The sequence below is a fragment of the Kogia breviceps genome, chromosome 19 (genome assembly GCF_026419965.1).
Source record: "Kogia breviceps isolate mKogBre1 chromosome 19, mKogBre1 haplotype 1, whole genome shotgun sequence".
NCBI lineage: Eukaryota > Metazoa > Chordata > Mammalia > Artiodactyla > Physeteridae > Kogia > Kogia breviceps.
This window is the reverse complement of record NC_081328.1, coordinates 11,721,203-11,745,657: the sequence shown is the minus strand read 5'-3', so window position 1 is coordinate 11,745,657 and position 24,455 is coordinate 11,721,203. Positions and strand designations below refer to the sequence as shown.

The following is a 24,455-nucleotide window of genomic DNA, read 5'->3' as shown; positions in this document are numbered from 1 at the left end:
ACTTTATTAGTTGGGGTCCACTTGTTTCTCCCCCATTGACATCATCAGGTCTCATGGGGTTAGCAAGGCACTAAAACCCAACTCAAAATGGCTTTTAGAAGTGTGTCACAGATTGGAGAAGACTAAGGAAAAAATAACTAAATGCAATGGGACCCTGGATAGGTTCCTGGAACAGAAAAAGGACCTAGGGGGAAACCTGGTGAAATTCAAATAAAGTCTGTGGTTTAGTTAATAGCCATGTACCAATGTTAATTTCTTGGTTTGGATAATTGTACTATGATAAAATAAGATGTTAACATTAGGAGAAGCTGGGTGAGAGACATACAGGAACTCTGTATCATTATTGCAACTTTTCTCTAAGTCTAAATTTTGGTTAAAATAAAAAGCAGAAAACCCCCACAAATTAATGCTGATCATTTAAATACAAAAGTGGCGGGGGGGCTGCTTATTGGTCTATATAACTGAAAAAGGCACGGGTATATGGGCTGCAGGCATAGCAGGATCCAGGTAGCTTAATTATCAGGAACTGTCAAACAACAAGTTCCTACAGCACAGGGAACTATATTCAATATCCTATGATAAACCATAATGGGAAAGAATACGAAAGAGAATATATATGTATAACTCAATCACTTTGCTGTACAGCAGAAATTAACACAACATTGTAAATCAACCATATTTCACAAAAATTAAAAAAAAAAAAAGAAACACTCATGACAGGAAAAAAAAAAAAAAAGGAATTGCCTCCATCTTTCTTGGTTTTACTTCTTTTGTGGAGCTTCATAGTCAGGTAGCCCCACCCCTGGTGATGGCTAATGGCCTACCAGATTTCCAGGCTGATATTCTGCCATTTTAGCCACCCAAGAATTTGTCCTTCAGTAGTTCTGTTTGGTTCCCTGCTGTATCCCTAGCACCTAATTTGGTGTGTTAAGTGAATGGTTACAGTAAAAGTTCTGAGATGGACTCTTATTGGCTTAGAGTTGCATACCCATCTCCAGCCCAATCAATGTGACCTACCTTACCTGGGTCACATGGGTGGGGTCAGACCTCTGCAACACATTGACTAAGCTGCGAGAAGGCTCTTGCCTGAAAGGAAGTAATAGGTACTGTTATCAGAAGAAAGGCTGCAGGCAAAACCAACATGTCCCCTGCATCCTTAGAATGCAGAGCTGCTGCTTTTTCTCCTAGAGCCATCCACAACATAGACCTACACTGAAAAAGTGTACAGGCCTGAAGATGCTGACTGTGCTGAGCTCCCAAACCACAGTCCTTGGATAGCCCTCGTGAGTGGAGGATAAGATTAGGGCTCTTCTCTGGCCTGCTGGGCTTCTTGCATCTGGATCAGATGGAGATGGTTTGTCAGGGAAGAAGTGGCACAGCCAGAGATGTCCAGAACCCCAGGATTCCTTCTAGGCCAGAACAATGGGCAATTCCAGGCATAGAACCCTTCCAACCTAGCCCTGCCAACCGTAGCCAGGAGCCTCTAATCTAAGGTCTTGTTTGTCCATTTGGGTTGGGGTGGCATGGAGAGAGGGACAGGGCTAACCTAAGCAGCAGGACAGACATCTCAGATGAACGCCTCATGCTTTACGTGAGGAATATCTACTGAGGGGACTTCGGAGTCTCAGCTCCCAGTATCACCCAACACACGGGCTAACTCCCAAACCATTTGCTGTCTCCTCCACGTCCTTTCCACAGACCTGTGGTGGGCTGAGGGGATGGGGGCACAGAGTGCCCACAGGAAAAAACTCTGACTAGTGTGTTTTTCAGATATTTTATTAAGAATAAGGCATATGACAGTCACCCCTAAAGCACAGGGTTCTATTTCTGTGGGTGAGTGAATACACTCTGAAAAGCATTGGATTAAAAAGCGCAGCCAACAGAGAACTTGGAGCAGGATCCCCTCTGCCGTGCCCATGGGGCTCCTGCCAGGTGGTTCTGAAGCCTCGCACGTCCCCCACCCAAGGCTGGCACCTCAGCGAGAGGGTGCTTAGAGATCCCTGGCTCTCTGTGATGAGGAGACGCTGCTTCACACCCTCTCGGCCTCCTTCCTCTCCATCAGGGAGACCTCTATTCTGCTGCTTGTTTGGGGAAGGGCTACCCCATTTCAGCCCTGGCCTGGTCCCCCAAACTGCAGGCTACTGTGGGTGGGATATTGGGGGGCAGGAGTACAAAGCCTCATGCTGTATTGCCCACAGGTCCCTGACTGGCTTCCAGAACGGGGAGGGGTCCCCACCTGCAGCTCCTGGCTCCAACTAGGGCCCCTGAGTGTCCATGTCAACACACTCCTCCCCCAACGGGGATTCATGCAGCAGAGAAGAGGGGAGAGGTGGAGGGCAGGGAGCGGGAAGGAAACAATCCTTTCCCGTCTAGCCACCCAAACTTTTTAGGGGCTCGAGGGAGGGGGTCTTTCCTTTGGCAGGGCGGGTCCCCTAGGCTAGGAGAAGGGGAGGGCCAGAAGCTGAGGGCAAGGCTGAGGAGTTTCTGACCCCTGAGGCCAAGGGCAGGCCACTGACTCCCAGTCTTATTCTGCTGCCCTGAGGGTTCTGTTCCAAACCCAGGTGCAGGAGAGAGGAAGGAAGCCTCTGTCCATTATTTCCAGGAGAGGGAGAGGGAAGGGGAATTTCTGTTAAAATTGGAACGCTGTATTTGCCTTGGCCCCTGCTCCAGCTTGCTGAGTGGAGGTGGAAGGGGTGCTTGCCTTATTTCCTTTCCCAGGCACCCCGATACCTCAGCTGGGAGTCAGCCGCCCCAGCACGCTGGACCTTCATCTGGGGTATCTCCAAGTACCTCACAATTAAGTGTCATTATCTCTGATTGCTGGAAGAGGGACAGGAGGTGGGAGGTGCTGACGGGGTCACTTGGGGAGAGGCAGGCAGGCCACGGGAGGATCCGTGGGGTAGGGGGTTTGGGGGGGCCCCAGCCAGACAGCTTGGGTACACAGGAGGGAAGGAGGAAGAGTGCTATTGCTATAGAGCCGGGGGAGGCCAGGTGGGTGTAGCTATGGCTTTTAGTGGGTGGGTGGGTGGATAAAGTACTTCACCATCTCTAGATGTAGAAGAACTGATGTAACACAGTCACCCAGTTCACCCCAAAAGTTTGATAGTGGAAGATGAGGGCGCCTCCAGAAAGACCCCCTTTCCCTCCTGCCCAGGATCCTCTGGGCCCCGTCAAGTGAGAGCAGCCAAGAGCAGAGAGAGGCCTCCTCACTCAGAGTCACCCACACTTGAGGGGAGACGGAGGGTAGAGGCACAACCACAGAGACTGGGGAGGGGAGAGCACGGACCCTAGGCCACTACTGTGGCCCATGAGACTGGACAGCACGGTCCGTCCCAAGGGTGCCCCAGTGGCAGACACCTAGACCAGGCCTGGTTATTGCTCAGTGGTCTTGCAGTCCTGAGCTGGGAGGGGGCTGCGTGTTTGTGAGCTCACTGGTGTCCTGCTCCCTCTAACATATACATTGAAAGAGGGTATAATTGGGGTTCTTCCTTCCTCTTCTTCATGGGGCCGTGACAGAAAAAGGGTTCATCACTCTAGAGACCTCCCAGACCCCTGCGTGACAAAGAGAAGGCTCAGCCCCAGCCAGGGTCAGGACCTGCCAGGATGGGGTGCTTGTAGGTGAGATAAAGGACTCTCCCTGCCCCATGTCCTCCCTTGGCAGCCCCTGGAAGACCTCACAGGCACTTAGGACTTGATGCAGGACCAACAGAGGAGGGATGGCGTGAGAGGACAGGGTTCTAGGGATTTGTCTTTCTTTCTAGGCCAGACTGGGTGGGGGCAATGAACTGGACTGGAGCTTCACTTCCTGCCTTTGGTCGTAATGGGGAGAAGGGGAGAAACACGTTAGGAGGTGGGCAGTATTCTTTCCTTTTGCCACTCCCCAACCTAGAGAGAGGGTACTGAGTACCCCACCACTGTCAGGTCTGATAGGACTGGGGGCATTCCTGGAGAGGGCCAGGCTGGGGCCTAACCTGTCCATTCCCTCCCACCCCTACCCCCAGCAAACCCAAACCTCTATCAACAACTGCCACTTCCAAGAAGCAGGGCCCTTCCTCCTGCCTCTGGGTGCAGCCAGCTAATTAGGAAGCTGGGCAAAATTAGCACCAATAAACAGGACTAGAAAAACTCCCAGGGCAGCCTTCAGGTTCCCAGCTACCTCCTGAAAGCACTTTCTAACCCTTCCATAAGCCTGATGGGGCAGCCCGACCCTGGCCTGTCCCCAGAGTCTAAATACCTAGGTCGGCATCCTGGGGAAGAACTGAGCTGGAGACAGCTCTAGACCACATCTGCCACCAAACCCATTCTGTAATCTTCTCTAAGGGTCTATGGGTGCTAATTTCCAGAAGTTCAAACTTCAATAAATCCACACTTTCCCCACCAGAGACTCTGGAGGAGGCGACTTCTAAAGTGTTCCGTGCTCACCTGTAAGGACCTATCAGCGGGGTAGGGGGTATGAGAAGCGGCTTCCAAGGTAAAGGTCCAGCCTCTAGACCCCAGCCCGAACCTCCCCTTGGAGGAAGGCTCGGCGGGAAGGGCAGCCGTGGGGGGCTGGGGGAGGCCGCAGCGGGGAGCTGGAAGGCCTAAGGATGCTAAGGGCCACTCTGGTTCTTTTCCGTAGGCCGCCCGGGCTTCCCCCTCCCGCCAAATGATTGTCAGCTTTCCCGGGGCAGGGCGTGACCCCCGCCCCTTCCCCTCCCAGTGGCAGGGTGGGGACCAGATAAAGAACGGTACTGTGAGTCCTCTCCTAGAAAAAGGATGCATTCACTGGGCCCCGCGTAGGAGGTCCCCGGCGGGAGGGGAGAGCTCAAAGCTTCGGCGTTGTAGGGAAATACAAAAGGCGGAGGCGGCTGGGAGGGGCTGAGGGGCGGGGGAGCAGGGGCCGCCTCCGTCCGCTCCCTGGAGGAGGGACCGGCTGCCTCCACCCCTGGGACCCGCCCGCGCGGCCCGAGCTGCGTCCCTAGTCGGGCCCCGGGCCCGCCTTTCCCCGCTCCCCACCCCGCCCCTCCCCGCCGGCCTCGCGCTTACTCCGGGTCCGCCGGCGCACTGGGCGGGCTGGGCGCGGCCGGTGGGGTGGTTTGGTCAGGGGGCTCCTGGGGAGGCGGCTGGCGCGGGCTGCGGCCACAGGGCCGCGGGGGCCTCCGGGCGTAGAGGAAGAGCGCAGGGTCTGGCATGGCATCGGCGTCGTCCGGGGCGCCGGCCGAGCGCTCCCAGGAGGCCCAGTCCCGGCCGGGGCCCTTGGCGGCGGCCTCGGCTGCGGGCGGGCGGCGGGCCCGCTGTGCGCGCCGGCGGATCCGGGGCTCGGCGGCGCCGGGGCCCGGGCGCGGAGTCTGCAGTTTCTGGCGTGCCGCGTGCAGCTGGCAGGAGAGGTAGGCGGCCGCCTCGGTGTGCTTCTGCAGCTCAGTGCCCAGCACGGTGGCTTGGTGGCTGCGGCGACGCAGCTCCTCCAGGAAGCGGCGCTCCTCGGCGCGCAGGCTGCAGCGCAGCGCCGACACCAGCGCTTCGCGCTGCGCCACCTCCCGCCGCAGCTCCGCGTTGGCCGCCGCCCGCGCCGCCAGCTGTGACTCCAGCTCGCGGCACTTGCTCTCCAGCTCCCGGGACGCCAACTCTGGGCAGGGGAGAGGGAGGGGAGAGTGAGGGTCCCCGCCTGGCTGTGGCTGTATCTGTACAGCTCACCGATTCTCGGAGCGAAGCCCGGCACCGGCACCCCCCCCCCCCCCCCGATTGCACGTACTGCGGCGCTCGCCCTCACTCCCCACACGCCTGCGACGCTGGCCTGCCTTTTTCCTCCTCGAGGCCCTTTCACCTATCTTGCCCTCTGCTTGGCCACTGTGATTCTTCAGTGCGACCCTTAAGTTTAAGTGCAAACCTTTCCCTGACCATTTATTCACTCCATGACTGTTTGTTGAGCCCTGACTCTGTGCGTTGTATTAGGCATTGTGGGTATGGTGGATAGTAAAACATTCCTCACGAAGCTCATAGCAAGCATAGTGGGAGAGGTATGGTACGTAACCACGAAAAAATGTGAGGTTGCGTCTGTGACACGTGCCAATACCACGACTGTAACAGGAGACTGTGACCTAATCAGGGAAGGCTTCTCAGCCGAAGAGCAACTGGGCTAGGACCTGAGAGGTGAATAGGAATTAAGTAGTGAACCGGGGAGAGAAGGGTGCTTCAGGCGGAGGGTAGGACTTATGAAAAAGCCCCATAGCAGGAGAGACATACAAGAACAAGGGACTGAAAGAACTGGGAGTGTGAGCAGAAAAGGGGAGTCAGTGTGCTGCAAACCTTGTTTCCTTCATAAAGAGCGTTTATTACATTTTGTGGGTTTTTTTTTTTAACTTGTTTATTGTTTGCCTTGCCCACTGCATTGGGTTTCAAACCTGGATGTACACTGGAACCATCCAGAGAGTTTTAAAAAATAGTTTCCTGGGCCCTATCAAAGTATCAAGTACTGGGAAAGGGTACTTCTTGAATCTTCCCTGGTGATTCTGATGTACCCCCAGGGCTGAGGACCCCTACCTCCTGGATCGTAAACTCCATTTCAGCAGGGTCTGTATCCCAGGACTGGCACATGTGAGTGAGAATGGTGACAAAGGGTAGGTAAAAAGTGACTGGAGGGGATATGAAAACCACCAAGTGATTTTCATATAAAAGGAGGACAAGGAAAGAGAGCTCTCAAGCCCACTGAGAGAGAAAATAAAAACCAGGACACTGGGGCAGTGCCTTGAGCCCAGATGACCCCAAAAGCCCTTTCAGAGGAAAGACAGTAGGTGGAGTAAAAGCTACTGTAGTCACAGAACTGTTCTTGCCTGGTGTCTGGGATACGTGCCCCCTTCCTCCAAGCACGTAGGCACAAAGAGGCTGCCCATGACCGCCACTTAAAGCAGTTGGCAGAATTAGTTCAGGGCCATAAGTGTTTAGATGTGTATGCATGATATGCAAAGCAGTTAGTAGGGCTCCTAGCATTTTACCTTAACCTTAAACTTCCAGCCTTCCTGGTGCCTAACTCTTGGTCCTGTAGCTGTTGATCTATAAGCAGCACATGAATATGGCAGGGAGCCCATTCTTAAAACCCTCCTGGCCAAGAAATACTACTTTTGTGATTCATTTTAAATCAAGCATTTACTGAGTCCCTCTCCATGTCAGGTAATGTGCTTGCACTGAGAGACAATGGGAAACACCCAGTCCTAGTTCTCAGAGATCATATAATCTGGAGATTAAGTCTCAACAATGCAACCCCTCCCATTTAAAAAAATTGTGGCAAAAAAACAAGGAACCAATTTTGCCATCTTAACCATTTTTTAAGTGTATAGTAGTGTTAATATACTCACATTGTTGTGCAACAGATCTCTAGAATTTTTTCATCTTGCAAAACTGAAACTCTATACTCATTGAACACCATCTCCCCACACCACTCCCCATTTTATGGGTGAAGTAATAATCTATAAACAAATACTTTAGTGGAATTTCTACAACGGCAAGAAGTCATGCTTTTGTAAAATGAAGAATTTGCTAATGTGCATGTGTCTCTTTTCTCCTCCTCTAAACTATGTTCCTTGAATTCAGAGACCCCATATTGCCATCGTGTTGAATCTTGACACTCAGCATCTTGGAGGGTGTGGGCACGAACTGTGAGAATCACTTGTGCAAAGATGAGGAGGATTAGGGAGGTGGGTCACAAAGGAATGAAGTCAGCCACGTGGACTTCCTGGACACCATCTCCTTCCTGCTTTCATTTTCCCACTTTGGACAGAGACAGGGATACAGGGCACTATGTATAGGGGTGCAGGTTGTTCATTGCACAAGGTCACCCAGCTGAGTGGGCAAATGAGGCTGATGTCCTGCACTCACTCTATAATCTGAGGAGTGGCTGTCCCCAAGTCTGGACCAGGGGTGGAGAAGGCTTGGATCCTAAGTGGTGGGAGAAAGGTGACCACTTGTCCTCTTACCTTGCTGGTGAGATTGGGCCTCTTTCATTTCCAGGTCATGGGTCAGTTCTGGGGGCAGAGATAAGAAAAGGCAGTCGTGTGTATGTTAGAGATAGAAAGAGTATGTGTGTGAGATCAGGAATCACAGCCCAGTAAAAGTGTCAATAGGATTCTCAGAAACCATCTAAACTACCCCCCCCATACTTATTTTACTGCAGCCTAGAGAGGGAAAGAGATGAAAGAGAGGTGTCAGAGGCATAGCCTGAGCCCAATCTAGCTGATTGTAAGCCCAGAGATCTTTCCAGTGTAAGCTTTGTGGCCTGGATTTGGGGGTTAGGTCAACCCTTGTGAGACTGAGGCTTGCTTTGGGGGCTGGGGGCCGAGTATTTTCCTCTTCCCAGAGGTGATGTGCAAATATTTAACACGCCAACCAATCAGAGCCAGCCTGGAGGACCCCTGCTGCCCAGGGCGGGCACATTCTCTTTACTGTTTAGTTGGTGGGTCTGGGAAGGCTGGAGTGTCCTGGGCTGCTTGGGGACAGTAAAGGGGGATTCAAGGCAGTGGCTATTTACTAATAGGACACGTGCGTTTCACTGTTGTCACAGCCAGTACTGCTGTGCCTGTGCTCTTTTCTGAACATCAGCCCTGCCCTTTCTAAGCTCAGGTTCCGCCACTTTCCGCAGGGCGGGGAGAAGAGCTTCAAGGAGGACAGCGCCACCTGGTGAAGCAAAGCCTGCATGGCACTCGGCTTGGCGCTGAGCGGGTGGGGCGGGGGAGCCAAGGGGCCCACCGAGGGCACTGGTGCAGGAGCACTTTCCTCCTCTGCCTGCCTGTCTTCCCAGTCCCCAACCCTTAGATCCCAGAATGTCCCATCCCTCAGCCAGCTGGGTTTGATCATTTTTCCAGCCCACTCCCCACTCCTCCAACTCCATCAGGGCTCAAGGGCTGGGAGGGGGGCAGGAGGGAGCCCAGGAGCTGCAGCTGCCTATGATGGAGGGCATCTGCTCAGGAGCACCTGGGTGTACCTGCAGGGTTGCATCCTGGTGCCCAAAGGGAGAAGGTGTGAACGTGGGGGTGGGGAAGGTAGCAGATCTCTGGGTCCACTGCCCAGCAGCACCAACAGAGAGAGACTCACCCTGTGGGCCCCCTGTCTGCCCCTCCTTGCTGCCCTCACCAGGCTCTTTTAGGGACTAGGGGCTTTTCTGGAGGTACCTTCTCTGGGGAGGCCAACAGTTGCCAGGAGACAGACAGCCTGGAGTGCCTGGGCCCTTTGCTGTGACCGGAGCCTGAACTTCCTCCTTGGGGTCCCTGGGAGAACTCTGATGCCTCCACCCTGCCAGGGCTTCCTGGGGCCAGCTTGGCCCCTCCTCCAAGGCCCTGTGATGTAACCCAAGGGGCCCAGGACTAGGTTTGGGGATGTAGCCCAAGGGACTCTGGCTCTGTCAGTAACTGCCTGTGGGCTTGTTTCTCCTTAGCCCTTAACCACTAGAGTTTGGGGTGAGGGGACAGAACCCCAGCTGGGCTCCACTCCCCCATCCATCAACTCTCCCTGCCCATCTTCCAGCCAGGGCCCCCATGGTTTAGATGAGTGTGCTGTGAGGTCAGACACACTGTGTGACCTCAGGCCAGTGACAGCACCTCTCTGAGCCTCAGTCTCCCCCATCTATGAAATGGGGACGAAGTTGCACCCACCTCACAAGGGGCTGTTGCTAAGATTAAATGAGACAAAAGAAATAAAGGGCTCAATCTTGGGCCAAGTCGGCTCTTGTTATCCAAGCTACCTCCGCAACCACAGCACATTTACCCATCTCTCAAGCCCCTTCATTTTGAGTTGTCACACAGGTTCTTCCCAAAGGCCTGCCCTCCTGGTTCCTACACCAGCCCCTCCCCACTCTTATCCTTTTGCCACCCTCTGGGTCCCTCTTTAATCTCTTTTTTAAAAAAAAATTATTTATCTGTTTATTTTTGGCTGCATTGGGTCCTTGTTGCCGTGCGCAGGCTTTCTCTAGTTGCAGTGCGCTGGCCTCTCATCGCGGTGGCTTCTCTTGTTGCAGAGCACGGGCTCTAGGCACGTGGGCTTCAGTAGTTGTGGCTCACAGGCCCTAGAACACAGGCTCAGTAGTTGTGGCGCGCGGGCTTAGTTGCTCCGTGGCATGAGGGGTCTTCCCGGACCAGGGCTCAAACCCGTGTCCCCTGCATTGGCAGGCGGATTCTTAACCACTGCGCCACCAGGGAAGCCCTGATCTCTTTTAAAATCGCCTTTGTCCTGCTCTCTTTTCCTCCTCACTCCCCTACCCTTTGGAGGGAGGGCCTTATTCAGTCATTTCAGCCCCAAGAGTGGCTGCTCCAGGCCAGCCTGGAGTTATTTTTATGCCCTGAATCAATACCCAAGAGGCTGCGGGGCCACACTTGTCTGAGAAGGGTGGTGGGGACTGAGGGATCTCCGTTCCTGCCTCTTCCACTTTCTTGGGATCCTGGCTTGTGTCCTGAGTGGAAGGACCCAGGTCTTCAGAATTAGGGCTAAGCAAAAAGAAATTAGAGGAAAAGCTACAGGGTCTTAGGGTTCACTCGTGTCAATTTTCCTTTGACGTTATTACTGCAATGAAAAAGTAGCATCAGGCAGGGGTGAGATGGTGTGGGTCATCCCTGCCCCCTGGGCTGACCTCTGCTGCCTGCCAGGCTTTGGGGGAGATGGCAGGGAGCCTGGTCTTGGCAAATGGCAGCTGAACCTGTATACGGAGCTGAAAGTCAGGACTGCTGGCTTCTCGTGCCATAGAGTGAGAAGCCAGGCAGGCCACTTGAACCCTTCTGGGCCTCAGTTTCCATCTGGGGAATGGGGAGTCTTCCATGAGCAGGGGATGGAAGGGAGGTAGAAATCTGAGCATGTTGAGAGAATGGGCAGAAAGTAACAGAGGCATCACAACTGGAAGTGTGGAGCTCTGGGTTCTAATTCTGGCTCTGACACTAACAGTGTGACTCTCTCTCTGGGCCTCAGTTTACCTATTTGTACAATGAAGAGGTTGGGCTGTTCCAGCTGAGACATTGAACGAATCATTGGCTCTAAAGCCTGCACTTGAAGACTCTGCCTGGGTGAGCATTTGGCCCAGAGCCCAGCCTCTGAGAGGGCTACACAGCTGAGGCTTGAGGTCCAAGAGCGGAGGTCAGGCATGCGATTTACATCACCCTTGGAACCTCCCTATGTCCTGCTTACAAATCCAATTGGTTGGCAGGTCCCTTCCTTCAATCTGCCTCCCACTGGTCCTCCCCTTTCCAGCCCCCTTCATCTCTCCCCTGGACCTGTCACTAGTCTCCCTGCCTCCTTCTCCCACCAATTCATCTGCCATACAACTGCCGGATTGAGTTTCTTTTTCTTTTTTTTTAAGTTTTATTTATTTTTGGCTGTGTTGGGTCTTCGTTGCTGTGCGCGGGCTTTCTCTAGTTGCAGACAGCGGGGGCTACTCTTCGTTGTGGTGCACGGGCTTCTCATTGCGGTGGCTTCTCTTGTTGCAGAGCAAGGGCTCTAGGTGCCTGGGCTTCAGTAGTTGTGGCTCGCGGGCTCTAGAGCGCAGGCTCAGTAGTTGTGGCGCACGGGCTTAGTTGCTCCGTGGCACGTGGGATCTTCTTGGAACCAGGGCTCGAACCCATGTCCCCTGCATTGGCAGGGGGATTTTTAACCACTGCGCCACCAGGGAAGTCCTTGGCAGGCGGATTCTTAACCACTGTGCCACCAGGGAAGTCCCCCGGATTGAGTTTCTTAATGTAGCATGATTCTGCTCAAAAATCTTCAGTGGCTCCCTACTACCCAAGAGGACTTCTTAGCTGTCCTGATATTGGTCAAAGTCTTCCATGATCTGGCTGCAGCCGTTATTTCCCAGCAGCTTTCAGCACAGCATTATCCAGTCAAATAGAGCTTTTCATGAGCTTTTGGTTTCCTGCCTTCTGGATGTTGCCATGCTGTTCCTTTCATTTGGAAAGCTTTCTCCACCCTCGTTGCCCCGTAATATCTCAGCATGTCTAATCTTACTCAGCTCTCAGGGAGAGGAAATGCTCCCTCCTCTGGGGAGCGTGGGATGCCTGGTCTCCTCCTCCATCACCCACACCTCAAGCTGGACATGATCCTGCCCGTGAACTCCTGTCAGCCCTCTTCATTTTTTGTGTATCTTTAGATTACCTGTTGGTGTGTGTGTGTCTCCCCAACTAGACTGAGGGCTTCTTAGGGCTGGGAGGTGCTTGATGAACATGTTGGATCTCACTTCCGTAAGATTCAGTTTCCTCACCAAGAAAAAGGGGTGATCGAACACCTGCCTGGCAGGATTGTTAAGAGGCTTAGAGAGGCTCATGGTGGACACCCCATCAGGGACAGTGCTTATGATGATGATGACAGTCGCCCCCCGCCATCCCTCCCGGCCTCACCTGAGCAGCGTTTCTGCAGCCTCAGGATTTCCAGGTGCAGGTCTCGCAGCAGGGCCATCTGTTCTTTTTTCAGGAAGCTGATGTGGCGTTGCACACTCTGGATCTGATGCTCCAGGGACACGGTATCCATGGCAACCCAGGCCTGGGCCCCACCTGGGGAGGATGACAAGGTGAACCCACATCTTCTGGGCCCATCCACCCTGCCAACCTTCAGGTCCTTTCAATTGTCTCCTTCAGTCTGGGGCCCTGTTGTACCAGGGAGATGGTTCTGCCACTGAAGTCATTTCCCCTGTATTTACTCACTGAAGCTTCATAAACAAGCGGTGTGTTGGCAGGAAGTATAATTATTCCCATTTAACAGGTGAAGAACCAGAGGCTCAGAGGGAAATGGCTTTACTCCCTTGCCCCCATGTAACTTTAGCCTCTTCTCTTATCTCTGAGCGGAAAACAAATGGGGCAGCAAAGTCAGTAAAGAGAGACAGACATTTGGGTTCTAGTCTGCTTCTTCACAAGCTGTGTGACTTTGGGCAAGCCCTCTCCCTCTCTAGACTCTCGGTTTTCTCCTGGGTAAAATTAGGGAATTGTGGGGAGGATGAATGCTGAAGCCTCTCCAGCTCTGCCGTCCCTCAAGCATCCCAGCTCAAGGGGGGCCACCAATCGGCAGGGCAGTGTGATGGTTAGAGCACAACCCTCCGCCAGTTCAATTCCATTTCTCTGATTTAACCTCAGCCCAGGACTCTGGGCTCTTGCATGTCACAGAAGAGGAAGATCTGATGAATGTTTTATTAATACTGATCCTGTGGGCTGAAGGCAGGTGGTGGAGTCCCTTTTTCCAAGAGGAATGGGGGAGGGTCATATGGAGACCTAAGCAGTAGGTCCACGGTAGGAGCTTATGACACTGTGATGGGAGAGGGAGGCTTGCTTCCCTGAATCCTAATGATGGCCTGGCTTTTCAGCGCTCTCTCTTCCGACCCTGCCCCTTTCCCAGTGAGTCTCTTCTGTGATGATCAGCGTCTCGGAAAAGCACAGGCAGAGGGCAAAGACAGGAGGCAGAGAGCAGCGGAAGCTGAGACCTCTGGAGTCCAGGACTCAGAGCTCATGCCTTCTCTGCCAGGGACTCCCGAAGCTTGTGACGGCCCTTCCTCCACCTGCCCTAGGAATTCCCTGGCCAGAGGAGAGGAAAACCAGTTGATGGATTGTTCTGTCCGGCAGTGGTCCCCTTGAAACAGGCTTTCTGATAAGCCTCTGCAAAGCAAGATTTTCACTTGTAGGGTCACATCCAGCAGATGCACCTGCGAACCTCACATTCATAGGTTCCTCTTTTGGGGCCCCCCTTCCCTTGTACCTGTATGGCCTCCCTAATCCAACCAAATGGGCTTTCACTTCAGCAGGGGGTGGCCCTTTGGCCTGTGGGAATCACTGGTTACATTTACTGACCGTCTGCTATGTTTAGGGAACTTTATGCACATTATCTTACCTCTGCCAACCACTCTCCAGTAGGTATCACCCCCTCCATTTCACAAAGAAACAGACTCAGAGCTGAAGTGACTTGTGCCAGTTCACATGGTCAGTAAGTGGCAGCAGATCCAATTCTCCAACCAAGTCTTTTGAATCCAAAGAAGTTTCCCAGTATTTACACTGAAAACAGTCCTGGGTTTGAATCCTAGGTTTTTCGGTTCCCTGCTGTGTGACTTTGGGCAAGAAAGTTAACCTCTCTAAACCCTGCTTCCCCTCTCTGTAAAATGAGGCTACTAATAGTAACAGTCCTAGGATAGTTGTGAGGGTTAAATGAAATTAGAAATTGTAGAGCATGTAGCACAGAACCTGGCTCGATCAATGCCTCATCCCTTCTCCTCCCTGTTTAATGTGTGAGTAGGTTATTCCCTGCCCTGATTGGCCCATTTGTTTATCATTCATTCATTCAGCGATCTACTATGACCAACCACTGTGCTGGGTACAGGGACGTAGTGATGAACAAAACAGTATTCCTGCTTTCTGCTCTCATGGAGCTCACAGGGCCAAGAGAAGAGAATCAAACAAATAAACAGGTACATCCAACAAACAAATAATACAAATAAGTTTACAGTTACAATCTGTAAGTGCTGTGAAAGAAACCTGCAGGGTAACGTTTAAAGAATGTAAAGGGGGACCTAGTTTAGATCTGGGGTCAGGGAAGGTATCTTTTTTTTTTCGGTACGCGGGCCTCTCACTGTTGTGGCCTCTCGCGTTGCGGAGCACAGGCTCCGGACGCGCAGGCTCAGCGGCCATGGCTCACGGGCCCAGCGGCTCCGCGGCACGCGCGCCACCAGGGAAGCCCAGGGAAGATATCTTTGTGGAAATGATTTTAGGCTGAGGGATTTCCCTGCTGGCGCAGTGGTTGAGAGTCCACCTGCCGATGCAGGGGACGCGGGTTCGTGCCCCGGTCCGGGAAGATCTCACGTGCCGCAGAGCGGCTGGGCCCGTGAGCCGTGGCCGCTGAGCCTGCGCGTCCGGAGCCTGTGCTCCGCAACCGGAGAGGCCACAACAGTGAGAGGCCCGCGTACCGCCAAAAAAAAAAATAAGTAAAAAATAAATAAAATAAAATAGAACTCTTGGGAATTCCTTGGCAGTCCAGCGGTTCGGACATTGTGCTTCTACTGCTAGGGGCCCAGGTTTGTTCCCTGATGGGGGAACTACGATCCCTCAAGCCGCATGGCACGGCCAAAACAAACAAACAAACAAACAAGAAACCAAAAAATGGAACACTCTGTCACTCTCCATTCCCTTAATCTGCATTGTTTTTTTTCCCATGAACTTATCACCACAAGAATACATTACATTTTTGCTTATCTGTTTCCCCTGCCAGATTGTTGGCAACCCAAGGTGAAGGACTCTGTTTTGTTTCCTCCTGTTCCCTAGTAGCTAGCATAGAATCTGGCAAATAGGAGCTACTCAGTAAATATGTGTAGAATGCCTGAGTGAGTGAATGTGTCAAGCTGGGGCAGACTGATGGAGAAGCAGATTTACAGAGAAGTTAAGTCCCAGCCTGAGACATGTTAGGTTTGACATGCTCAGGAGACCTCAAACAAGGAGAAATAGATTTCAAGCAGGCAGTCGGTATACTGGTGCGTAACTCGGGAGAAACAGGTGAGCTACGTCTGGGCTCTTGTATATCTATGTTGGGATGTGTGTGCCTCTGCACCTGTGCATATACTTGAGCCTGTGTGCATGCCTCAAGGAGTGCATGTGTGTGTGTTTGTGTGTATGTGTGTTGGGGGAGGGTTCTTGCTTCTCTTGTATCTATGTGTCTGCTGTGTGTGCACCTGAGGGAGGAAGGTGTGTGGGCCTATGCTTAGGATGAAGAGAGAAAACGTCTGTTCTTAGCTGCTGAAAAGCAAATGTTTCTGAAGAGTAAAAGCCCTTTCCACACAGCCCTGGAGACTGGACCCTGGCCACAGTGAGAGGCTGAACCAACCAGCTGTTTCTGTGCCTTCCCAGAAGGACTTGAGTATTTTCTTCCAACTAGGCAGGCTGTTCTTCTCAGGGCAGAAATTTGGGTCACAAACTATCTTGGCAAATATTCTTTCTTAGCCGGTATTGTTTAGTTTGTTTGGGGGAGGGAGGGGAATGGAGTGGGGAAGGGGGAACCAGGGACAACACAGATCTCTGTGTGTAGCTGGGGAATCATAGGCACTTCAGAAGGCCTGAGCCAGGGAAATGTCAGGTTTTTGCATAGAAATGCAGTGCTGGAAGCTCCAGACTTCAGAAAATGCTCCTGCCTGAGGACTTGGTCCAGGCCAGTGGCAGCAGATGAAGGGTTAGAACTATCAGTGCCATCTTCTCCCCGCACCCCGCCCGAGATGCCCAAACTCACAGATGACAGTGCTTGCTGAGAAGGGTCCCTCACCTCTGTCCACTGTCCCGACCACTTCAGGGCCTGCATTGTTTATGCTGCCCGCCTTCCCCTTGTGCTCCTACTTCTCTCTTTGAATTTTCTAGTTTGATAAAAAAAGTTCATTTAAAAAAAGTGTCATTAAGAATAAAAAAGGACCTGTAACACTGGCTTCACAATTTACAGAGTTAATTCCAAGTACTTTTGATATGCCTCTCATCTGTTTGAAAGTTATAAATATTTTTCCCTCTTGGGGAAGCTGGTGGGAGAAACCTTCTGTGCTCAGGTCCCCAACCATTGACAAAGTGTCAGGCCCAGGAACTCTGTGACTCTGGTACAATTCTGACTTTCTAAGGCCTGGGCTCCTGATCTCTGAAAATGACCTCACCTCCTGCTCCTCCTCACCATAAGCTCCCTGTCTCTGGAGCTTATGGGTACCCACTTCCTTCCCTAGCTATCCATCTACCACAGACTGGGCAAGGAGGAAACTGTAGTTCTCTCTCCTCTCCAGTTCTGAGAGCTCCTTGGGTTGAAAGAACCACATAAAGTACAGAATCATAGTACTCAGGGCTCAGAGGGGCCCTCGGAATCATCGCAATCAGTGTTTCTCAGACTTTGCTCCATAGACGTCCCAGAGTTCTGCAAAGGGGTCTCAGATGTGGCCAAAAGGTTTGAGGGCAAAAGACAGGACTGGAAGCTTTGCTGTGTTTATTCCTCTTTTATATGGTAGGCTTGTGCATACAAATTCATTGGAGAAAGGGCTTCCACTAACCAAAAGTTCGAAAACCACTTATGTAGTCCACATTTTCCTTGAGTGGCTGGCTAACCATCCTCCCTTCCTTAGTCTGTTCAGTGTCCCTTGGTCTCTGCTGTCCCCGTCTCTCCCTCAGGCACACACCGTGGCTGGGAGATGAAGCATAACTGAAGCCGCTTGCTTTCTGCTTACATGGACTTTGCACTGTCTGCCACCCCGCAGCCCCTGACTGCTTCTCTTGTCCCAGTTTCAATTTCATTCTTGGTGTTTCTTTTCTCTTTGGGATTGAAAATATTTATTGAGTCAACAAATATCCTTGCACTGTTCAGAACACTAAAATCCCCACATTTTGTTAAAATTCTTTAAGTATGAATTCTTGTTTCAAGGAGAAAGTTAAACTTATGTTTATCATTCTTATAGCCAGGGCAGGTATATTAGATAAGACAGGCATGGTAATAAATGGATAAATAAATGAATTAATATATTCTTTACTTTTCTTTGTCATTATTCCTCTTCACTACCTGACCCTGAGGCCTGGGGTAGGAGGGAGAGCAGGAACTCAAGAAGTCTTTCTCAGACATGGATGCACAGGTAATAATATTTATAATAATCATCAGCGGAATTCCCTGGCGGTCCAGTGGTTAAAACTCTGCACTTGCACCGCAGGGGGCCGAGGTTCGATCCCTGGTCGGGGAACTGAGATCCCGAAAGCCGTGCAGCCAAGTTCAGAAAAACAAAGAAAAAAACCCATCAGTGCACAGGTAATAATACCTATGAAATAACAATACATGGCTGGCACTGCTCTTAGCATTTTATGTATATTAAACTCATTTATTTATTTACTTATTATTTTTTTTGGCTGCACGGTTTGCGGGATCTTAGCTCCCTGACCAGGGATTGAATCCGGGCCCTCTGCAGTGAGAGCACCCAGTCCTAACCACTGAACCACCAGGGAACTTCCTAACTCATTTATCTTTACAACAACCCTGCATTGAAGGTCCTATTAGTATATCCACTCCATAGATGAGGAAGCAGAGGCTCAGAGAGGTTAAGTAGTTTTCCCAACGTATACAACTACAGTGCCTGGCAACTAGGATCTCTCCACTGGGTGCTCACCGCGGCATTCAAGGCCCTTCACAATCTAAACACAGTGCACATTTGCAGTCTGAACTCCTCTTTCAGATTCTACCTCTTGCTGCTAGCCGTGGACATCCCCTCACTATTCCCCACCCTGTCTCTGCCTCCCGAAACCTGACCCATCCTTCAAGGCCCTACTCAGATGCTACCTTTCCCATGAAGCCTTCCCTGGCCCACCACGCTGGGAAGTCTCTCTCCTGCCTTCGTGTTCCCCAGGCATTCCGCCTTGTATTATATTATGCTGTGTGTGTGCGCGTGTGCAAACCTGGCTCTAAGCAATAAGCTTCCTGAGGGCAGGGCCTCACCAGGCCAAGTCAGTACACGTATTAAAAAATACTTACTCCCCCCCCCCCACCTCCCCAAGTCCTTGGCTCTCCTGGGGACTTGCGTTGGGAACAAAAAGTCAGTCCTTGACAAATGTTTGGGACTCTCTGCCAGGTGGGGTCACTTGGCCAGTTGTGGAGCCACAGTTCTCTGGCGGTCTTGTGGTCTTCTCCACTCTGGGGGCCCTCATCCCCCAATACCTCTAGGCTATGGCTCCCCTCTCTAGTGAAGATGCCAGGAGCCCCGACCTCAGTGGAGCTGAAGATCCAGGGACACGGGGAGTGGGATGTACGGGGAAACTGGAGCCCCCGCCCCCTTCAGTCTTAATGTTCTGCCCTGATTATGCCTCGAATATGACTCCCAGAGAAGGCAGGGGGGGATGTGGAGACGAAGGAGGACGGCGAAGAGAGGTACCTAGGGAGGGCAGGGGAGGCAGGCAGAAGGAAAGATAACGCGTGGTGGGAGGTGGCGGTGGCTCGACCTCGGGCCGCTCTGGACTCTTCGCCAGGGCCAGGAAGGGCCCGAGTCTGGGTGGCGGAGGACAACTTCTGCCAGCAGCCCGCGGGTCCTGTCCGTCTCCCGCGCTGTGGTGCGCAGCCCCGCGCCAGCCCTCCCGGGGGAGCTGGAGCCCGGGTCGTGCGGTTCCCCGCCCGGGGCCACCCGGGCGCCCACCCCCACGCCCACCGGCCTCCTCACCTTCGGGACCTGAGGGAGCGACGGGCCAGCGGAGCCCTGAGTCCGGGCCGGGCTGGGTGGGGGGAGGCGCTGTTCTTCCCCGCGCTAGCTGCGCCCGGGGTTCCGCAGCACCCGCCCGGGCTGTGGCGCCATCAGCTACTGCGAGGCTGCGGGGCGGTCGGGCCGGGGCTCCGGGGGCTCCCGGGCGCCGAGGGGGGTCCGGGGCGGGCTCCAGGCGTAAACACCCAGCAACGTGACCGGAACTGGCGAACGAGCAGTAGGGGGGAAGGGGGGGCGGGAGAGATAAGGGGGGAGGGGAGGGACCTGGGACTGGCGAGGAGGGGCCGTGGGCGGGGCGGGGGGAGGGGAGGCTGGCTGAGCGCGGTCGGGGGAGGGGGAATCCCGGGAGTCCCGGGAGCCCCGGAAGCCAGGCCTAAGGACCCCGGCGGGCTGCCGAACTCGCGGAGCCGGCTTTGCCTGGAAGCTGGAAGGGAAACCCGGGGAACCCGCCGGCCACTTGGAGAGCAAGGGCGCGGCGGGCGTATCAGCACCGCGGACAGCGCCCAGGCCCGCAGGCCGCGATCTGCTCCTCCCCTCTGCCCACCCCCTGGCGTAGAAACCAGAGACAGTGCCCCCCACTGGCTCAGGGAAGGGTTGGGGTTGGGGGGTGAGCTGCCCAGGGGTCAGAAAATCTACCCTGTGCCTCAGATCTGTCACTGGCTGTGTGACCTTGGGTGAGTCACATCACCTCTCTGGGCGGCAGTTAATAAGACATCCCCTTTCCCTCTATTTGAGGGGCCCAAAAGCCAAGAGAAGATCCTTTTAAAACCCTAACTAAAGTCCAGAACATTGGGGTTGATCCATTTTCACTGTACATGGGAGGCTTCTGGACCGGCCTGCTTGGCTTCTAATTCTGGGTCTACCAATACCTTCCTCCTTCTCGGACCCCAGTCTCCTCATCTGTAAAATGGGGTAATGATGGTCTACACGGCTCATAAGATCTTTGGGTTGTTGTGAGGTTTAAATGAAATAATACATGTAAAGTACATACAGCAGTGCTGAGTGCTCAGTATGCATTCTTGCTCATGATGGCAAGGGACCAGGTGGCACTGCATAAGTGGCAGTTGGTTCAGAGTTCCCTCTGGGTGAGTCATTTCCATCCCTGCCTTCAGGGACTGGAGGAAGGGGCTGAGGGCCTTCGGACTAAAGGGCTGGTCTGGCTTTTCCCACTCTGTTGCCAGCCGAATACTTCCTTCCCTACCCTCCTGGGTCAAATATGCAGAGAAATCTTCTACCTTTGTCTCCAGAACTAGGAGACCTTCGCATGAGGGCCTTGGGGAAGGTTCCAACGACTCATCAAAGGTCATCCTGCCTTTTCTCTGTGGATCCCTTTGCTCCCGTCCTTCCTAGTCAACTTTCAAACCTTAACTGGACTTGAGCATCAATGGATAAAAGCTTTAGCTGCTCTTGGCAGATTCTCAAAAAATTGAAATTACTCTCTTAGTTGGCTTGACAGGCAGTGGGGTTCAAAGGCAACTCAAATCCCACCCTGTGGTAACTCCAGCTTCTAGCTGTGCTGAAGGTAGCTCTTCCTCACCCCATCTCCCCTGAGGAAAGCCCTGGGAGAGGAGCAGAAAGGCCAGCCCAGTCCTGCTGCTTCGTCCCCTGCTGTCCCTCCTGGGGTGGCATTCCTGGGCCATGTATTGAGTGTGTGTCTCCAGCAGGGCTATGGGCCTGATAAACCACTGATTTACCAGTTCTGATGAACCAACCCCTCAGTTTCATGAGATATTGGTAAGAAGGATGAAAGGTATGTTTTGTATCCCCAGAAGACATGTGGTATGAAGCACTGGAAAACCTGGGCTCAGGTCTGAGCTCTATTACTTACTAGTTAGGTAATTCTGGGGAAGCCTTAACCTCTCTGAGCTCCAGTTCCTCCTCAAAATAGTAAAAAAGGAAAAGCAACATCTACTCTGCCAACAGGATCATTGTGGGGTTGTCATGAGGTGAGAGTGAAAGCGTTTTGTAAAGTGCATGCAGATGGAATTGTTATAACCAGGACCCAAATGTTTTTTTCCTTGACCAGTATCAAGATGGATCCTGGAGGGACTTCCCTGGTGGCACAGTGGTTAAGAATCCGCCTGCCAATGCAGGGGACACGGGTTCGAGCCCTGGTCCGGGAAGATCCCACATGCCGCGGAGCAACTAAGCCCGTGCGCCACAACTACTGACTCTGCGCTCTAGAGCCCGCGAGCCACAGCTACTGAGCCTGTGTGCCACAACTACCGAAGCCCGCGTGCCTAGAGCCTGGGCTCCACAAGAGAAGCCACCACAATGAGAAGCCCGCACACCGCAACTAGAGAAAGCCCACGCACAGCAACAAAGACACAATGCAGCCAAAAATAAATAATAAAAAAGAATCTGCCTTCCAGTGCAGGGGACGCGGGTTCGATCCCTGGTCAGGGAACTAAGACCCCACATGTCGCAGGGCAACTAAGCCCGCGCACCAGAACGAAAAATCTCATATGCCTCAACTAAGACCCGACGTAGCCAAAAAAAAAAAAAAAGATGGATCCTGGGGCTCTGGCTTTTCACCAGTTGAAGCAAACAGCTACAGATGCCTGTCTGATGGGTGGCCCTGCCTGGTCATGGGGGGCTCCAGCCTTGCCACAAGAAGCGCTTCTGACAGAGTCCTGCACTGGGCCAAGCTCCCAGCTGGGCCCCTACGGCTGTCCGTGGGACACTTGCAAGAAGAAGATCCACACGTGAGACAACAAAAGATGTGCACAAAAGCATCCAAGGAATAACTGAAAATGATGAACCAGCAGAGCTAGGGCTTAAGCTTTTGGGCAAGGAGACTTTGAGGTGCCTCTTTGGAGGAGGTCAACACACAGAGGACAGTAATTTTGAGCAAAGCTGAGTGCATGGTCCTACGCCTGACATTATGGGGAGACCCAGAGACATATTATGACATATGGAGATTATGATATTGCAGATGATGATGTTGATAATAACACTTATTAAGCCTGTTCTATATGCCAAGCCATCCACTAAATACTTAAAAAAATCATATTTCTATTTTCAAAATTAAACTTGTAACCAAGTCAAAGAAAACTGAATTGTATAAAAAGTGTACATCAGGCCTCAGAAGTAACATTATTTTGAGCTGAGCACTTTACCCACATAATCTCATTGAAACTTCAGAGAAATCCTACTGGAAAGGTTTATTCCCGTTTGTAGGTGGAGAAAATGAGGCTCAAGAGAGGTTAAGTTTGATACCACCCAGCTTGTAAGCAGCAGAGCCAGGATTCAAACTCCAGCCCGATCAAGGCCAGAGGTGGGGGACTTTCCCAGTGGCGCAGTGGTTAAGACTCCATGCTCCCAATGCAGCGGGCCGGGGTTCGATCCCTGGTCAGGGAGCTAGATCCCACACGCATGCCGCAACTAAGAGTTTGCATGCCCCAACTAAGGAGCCCGCGTGCTGCAACTAAGACCCGGTGCAACCAAACAAACAAATAAATAAATAAATGAAATAAAATTAGTGGCTTAAAAAAAAAAAAACGCCAGAGGTGGGCTTCATCAGGCCCCTCAGAGAGGAGGTGACTCCAGTGGTGGCAAAAGGTACCCACAGTGGTAACAGCTCTGCATTGGTCGGTGTCCTGGAAGGGAACAGACAGCTCGTTTAAAATGAATCATTTGAAGAGAGTTAAGGGACTGTCTACAAGGTTGTGGGGCAGAGTTTAAGACCAAAGGATAGGCAGAGACGTTACCATCCCTAGGACTGGAGGGACAAGAGAAGGCAGTTATGAGAATTGCGAAAGGATGAGTATGGGGAGAGGGCTACCTGGCAGGAGCTGTGGCTTTCCTTAAAGTGAAGCGTCTGACCCACAGGGACCTGGGAGGGAGCCGAAGAATAAATATCCCAGCCTCACTGCCCTCTTTCCTCCCCATCTCCTGCTGGCGCCTCCTCTAGCCAGTCCCAATCAGAAGCCAGAAGTTAAGGGAGTCCATTGACCCCGCTTGCATAGGTTGACTTCCTGGGACAAAAGCAGAGTGGAGAAAGGTGTGGAAAGGTTCTGGAGGAAGGAGATATCTGGCACAACCTTCCTCAACTTAGGCCCCATTTGCTGTTCTCTGCCAGGCTGCTGCCCACTGAGTGCTCCAGCACTGGTGGACACCAAGATGCTCTCAACAGGGGCGCAGGTGACAGTGTTACAGGGATACCCTCTTTTCTTCAAGGACTCTGGCCATCTGTCCTGACCCCCAAAGACCACCCAATCTGGGTCCCTTGGGATGCTGTGGCTAGAGGGATTGGGAGCTCTGGGTCTGGAGACCCAACCAGAAGTTACTGTGGATAAGCCTTTTAGTCAGCTTCCCTTAAGAACAAAAGATCAAATTAGGGCAAGGCTGCACTCTGCTCAGGGGTGAAATGGCTGATTTGGATAAAATGGTCCCTAAAATCTCAGCTCTGACTTTTGGAGTTTGAGATCATTCCTCAGCCACTAGCATGGCAAAAGGGAATTAGCTGTGTGTGTGTGCGTGTGTGTGTGCGCACGCGTGTGTGTGTACTAAGCCACAATTCAGCCTCAGACGCATCCCCTCTGCCTCAGCCCTGCCCACATCCTCCTCCTTCTAGGGCAGAGAGCTCAGACGCTCACCCGACTGACTTCACTGGGATCCTGAGGGGTTCCACCGCCTGTGCCTGAAGTTCCTCCATTTCAGACCACTTTCCATGATCTTGGGCAGCTAGCTCCCCAGCTCTTTCATGATCTGGTGTAACTGTGGCCACTTTTTTCCTTAACTTTTCCCTAACTTTGTATTAGCTTTGCCACACGTAATGCTCCACATTTTGCCTTAAACGTACCACTTCCTTCAGCCAATTCTTTTAAATATTGTGTTTTATTACAGAAGCATTAGAATTATACTTCAGAAAGGTTGGGAAATGCAGTAACAAAAATCAACCTGTAATCCTACTGCCCTAGTGCAACTAGTATTATTTTTGTGTATTATCTTCTAGTTTGTTCATATGAATGATGATTTACAGTCATCTTCATGGCATATCTAATTTTTTTTTTTTTTTTTTTTTTTGCCATGCCACGCAAATTGTGGGATCTCAGTTCTCTGACCAGGGATTGAACCCAGGCCACAGCAGTGAGAGCCCAGAGTCCTAACCACTGGCCCACCAGGGAACTCCCTGGCATATATGATTTTTTTACCCATATTATATCACAACTTTTTTCCCCCTTGTTTCTGTGGAGTCTTCACAATGCTTGCAGCCTCTTGAAGATAATTGGCTATTTGTGGCTGGCTGTTGTCTTTTATTTGTTTGAAATACACTATCATTTTTGAATAA

The 24,455-nt window shown here is 52.2% G+C and overlaps 2 protein-coding genes across 5 annotated transcripts in view; one reads left to right on the top strand and one right to left on the bottom strand.

The window, feature by feature from the left end:
- Window positions 1-798: 798 nt before the first annotated feature.
- CCDC92B (coiled-coil domain containing 92B) lies at window positions 799-19,683 on the bottom strand. 3 transcript variants are annotated; one of them, XM_059046844.2, is made up of 5 exons: window positions 19,124-19,683; window positions 12,342-12,494; window positions 7,950-7,997; window positions 5,026-5,605; window positions 799-1,086 (listed from the first exon to the last, which is right to left on the bottom strand). In XM_059046844.2, exons 2-5 carry the CDS (start codon window positions 12,469-12,471, stop codon window positions 1,014-1,016), a joined length of 831 nt encoding a protein of 276 aa, XP_058902827.2. In that variant the 5' UTR covers window positions 12,472-12,494; window positions 19,124-19,683; the 3' UTR covers window positions 799-1,013. The 3 variants fall into 3 exon arrangements, with proteins under 3 accessions (XP_058902827.2, XP_066878237.1, XP_066878238.1); XM_067022136.1 differs by lacking the exon at window positions 19,124-19,683 and adding an exon at window positions 16,228-16,304; XM_067022137.1 differs by lacking the exon at window positions 799-1,086 and having other exon boundaries at window positions 1,761-5,605.
- RAP1GAP2 (RAP1 GTPase activating protein 2) overlaps window positions 17,535-24,455 on the top strand; it is a 224,809-nt gene continuing 217,888 nt past the window's right edge. For both annotated transcript variants that reach the window (XR_010838343.1, XM_067022130.1), the window contains exon 1: window positions 17,535-17,557. Coding sequence is in view for 1 of the 2 variants with exons in the window: in XM_067022130.1 (XP_066878231.1) it covers window positions 17,550-17,557 (8 nt within the window). In the remaining variant the exon portion in view is untranslated. The remainder of the gene's footprint in view (window positions 17,558-24,455) is intronic.